This window comes from Panicum hallii, chromosome 9, assembly GCF_002211085.1.
Source record: "Panicum hallii strain FIL2 chromosome 9, PHallii_v3.1, whole genome shotgun sequence".
Classification (NCBI taxonomy): domain Eukaryota; kingdom Viridiplantae; phylum Streptophyta; class Magnoliopsida; order Poales; family Poaceae; genus Panicum; species Panicum hallii.
The window spans coordinates 55,903,315-55,906,460 of record NC_038050.1 but is presented as its reverse complement, the minus strand read 5'-3'; the positions used below and the strand labels follow the sequence as shown (position 1 = coordinate 55,906,460).

General features: G+C 36.4%; 1 protein-coding gene across 1 annotated transcript; it reads right to left on the bottom strand.

Annotated features, from left to right (window-relative positions):
- Positions 1-506: 506 nt before the first annotated feature.
- On the bottom strand, positions 507-3,146 carry LOC112873165. Its single transcript, XM_025936184.1, has 8 exons — positions 3,003-3,146; positions 2,671-2,873; positions 1,736-1,868; positions 1,486-1,640; positions 1,338-1,396; positions 1,219-1,247; positions 645-733; positions 507-582 (listed from the first exon to the last, which is right to left on the bottom strand). The coding sequence occupies exons 1-8, from the start codon at positions 3,144-3,146 to the stop codon at positions 507-509; spliced, it is 888 nt and encodes a 295-aa protein (XP_025791969.1).

Sequence of the window (3,146 nt, the reverse complement as noted above, 5' to 3'; positions counted from 1 at the left end):
CAAAAAAAGAGTATACTTTTGGGGGCTCTGTTTCATGAGATGTGCTATGTAATTTGTAATGGGCTGCAGTCTATATGTAATGGGTAAAAAAAAGTACATTTGGGAGCTTTGTAACATTCAAGGGGTAAGATATAGTTTAGATTTAGTAGACTGCTATATCAGCTTAATAATAGGTATTCCTCGGTACATTGATTATTTGGAAGCAAATATATGATGCTCGAAATGGGATTAGTGCACGATAATATTAGCTTAGTACACAGAGTGTAGACAGTGCTAGAGTTCTTCAAAGTACAATGACAGCTAATACTTGCAGAATGATTCAGCTATTGTTACTGCTAATCATCACTAAGAGGGATGTGCATCTATACCGCTTTTCTACCAAAGTGGTTTCCCACTACGGCACTGCATATTCTAACTTGGATAAAATAAACTACGATGCATTGTTGCTGGTTGTAACTTGATGAAGTTCTGCTCTTCCACAGCAGCCTTGGAGCATGTGAATTTTCTTATTTCTTCTGGCTTCGTAATCCCTTGGAGGATGTAGCTTTGGGGACAGTAAGTGGTTCTGATTCTGTAGCTCCTCTGAGAGAGTACAAATTGTAATAATCAGAAATAAGTAAAGTAAACACATTACAGAAACGTACCTTTTAACACCAGCATGAACAACATCTTCAGAGTTATTGGTATTGGGTGATAAGTTTTGTGCAGCTGTATCTGCATTTGTGTCTTCTTCCTAGAAAAGAAGATGAAATATTATCATATTACCCAAAGTTTTGTAGATAAACAAAGAATGGAGTATCAATATGCATACCAAATTTATTTCTTCCAGAAGTAATTTTCTCTTTGTCTTTTCGTGAGCTTCATCTTCGGGATTCGGACTTTAAGTTTGCAATAAAATTGTAGACCATTAGGAAAGTACCACAGCAAAACATTTGTCTCAAATATTCCGTTAACAATACTATCGTTGACAGTATCTTACCTTGCAAGTGTGCGGCTAACTTCCTTTGAAGGAGGCGTCTGCAGGTAAACTTCATTAATGGGCAGAAGTTTAGATGGTGTATTAGCACAACTTGAGGAGCCTGCTATTTCAGTTTGACTGCTCTGAATCTGATTTGGCAAATGGTATGGAATATTCTTTTGTTTCCCAAATGCTGTAATTATTGCTGTAATCTGATATGTTTTCTTTGGGTTCCTAAAGCTTTTTTCACTCATGGTTACAGCGAGAGTGAACTTTGAAGAAACTATAGCTGCAATATCCATAGGAAGTCCATCACGACTTCTAGGGGCTCTCATGATAGTTTCAACAGATTTACCGACAATTCAACGGCCAATCTCACCAAAACATATCATTTCAGCTTCATCAGTCCCATCAGTGGCAATGAAACATAGTTTGTACCTGTAGGTAGGGCTTTGTGTTAATTAAGAAACTGTCTACTGGTGTGCAATATCTTCAAATAACCAGCATATTCAGATAGAGGAACATACTTGTATGTATATTTGTTAGTTGTGCCACATTCATAACATGTATAGTCTGCACCATCAGCTTTGTAAGATCTGTTGCATAAGTTGCACGAAGGAAACCACCATGTTCGATCGTCAATCAACCTTGAGATTGTGACAGTACATGTGCAACCTTTTTCCTGCAGAAGTAAATCACGTGGCAATTCTATTTAATTTTGAGATGAATACTAATGTGGCATTCTAAACTGTAAAGAATGTCAGGGTTCTATCTTACTGGAAATTCATATGGATCGATCTCCTGCATTTTTTGTAAAGTCATACTTTGCGCAACAGGTCTAGGCGCTGGTTGAGTTGCATCAACAAGAGGAGTACCAACACGTCTTATTGCTATGTCACTTCCATGCAAGCTAAAATCCAAAAACAAACAGAGTTTGGCGATTAAAAATTATTTAAAATTAATTAATTTAGTTCATCTGCAAATAATAGAGAGTTCTTTTATTTAAATGCTTACGATCTGAGTAGAACTTCTGCTTCAGGTATATTTGGATTAAAATACCAATGGCATGCAGAACTTCCACTCAGGTAAGGTTGGCCTTTATTAATTAAAACACGAAATAATTAGTCAACATGCGTATTTCGTCTTGCCGAATGCGGTCTAAATTAAAATCAAATTGCATTTCCAATTGTGGGAAAAAAGTTTATATTACCTTGGTATAACTTGACTAAACATCCAGTTAGAAGCAGAATAATGGGATTATTGCTAGATTCTATTGCCATATCAGTGGGCAAGAAATCTCTAACACGACGACCCCATATAGATACTTTTAGTTCCACATGCCTATTTAAGCAAAGAGCAATTAAAAGAGCATTACGAGCAAAAATGTTGTGTGAGCATGAGAATTGCGGAAATTAAAAATATATCCAAAATGATTGTGAAATATGGAATGCTGTTGTACTGTACTTGTCATCTCTAATGACTATGTCCCTTCGCAATGCAGGCGTTGCTTGGTTAGCAAAATGAACCCATTCTGGTTCATTGATTTGTACAAGGAAGCCAAGTACATCTACATAAAACAAATAGAATTATTCCTGAACAACTGTTCTAGCTGTTTCTTATGATGTAGATAGTAAAGGTGGTTACCATGAAATTTTTTCTTGTCTCCAATATATCCTGGAATCTCATCAAAAGGTGTTAAGAAGTAAACATACTCTGGAAATGTTGCTGTTTCACGTGCTAAATTAATCCGAGTGTGGCATGTAATCTCCAACATGTAAGGGCCTGGTAAAGACTTGCAATAATTCTTGGCATTGCAAACTCTGAATCTGCTCATAATATATATTTTCCCTTCTTCAAGAGTTGAGCTGTGTCTTTCTGCCTCAGATGCTGGGATCTCAGCATAAATAGAATTACCCTGAGTGAAAAAATGGAAAATTTAAATAGTTAGAATCCATTATTATATGTCCTATAAAGTCACTGTGTTTAAAAAGTCAATTGATGGCATAGTACAAAAATAACAATCAGAAGTGCACAGGTGCGCAACCTGATCATCTACAAGCACTAGATCAACATGCTGCAGAGGTCCATCATCGTTAAGCCCTCGAAACTCCCATTTTCTTGATACTTTCACACAAATTGTTTTCAGCTTATCTTTAGGAGTTAAACTAGAGAGCTGGCTGAAAGACAT

Bases quoted from the DNA above. Each gene is read 5' to 3' on its own strand.
- LOC112873165 (XM_025936184.1), bottom strand. From the start codon at position 3,146: ATGTCTTTCAGCCAGCTCTCTAGTTTAACTCCTAAAGATAAGCTGAAA. The intron at 1,397-1,485 runs GTATGTTCCTCT...CCCTACCTACAG, and splicing joins ACTAACAAATATACATACAA to GTACAAACTATGTTTCATTG. The intron at 583-644 runs GTACGTTTCTGT...GTACTCTCTCAG, and splicing joins GTTCATGCTGGTGTTAAAAG to AGGAGCTACAGAATCAGAAC.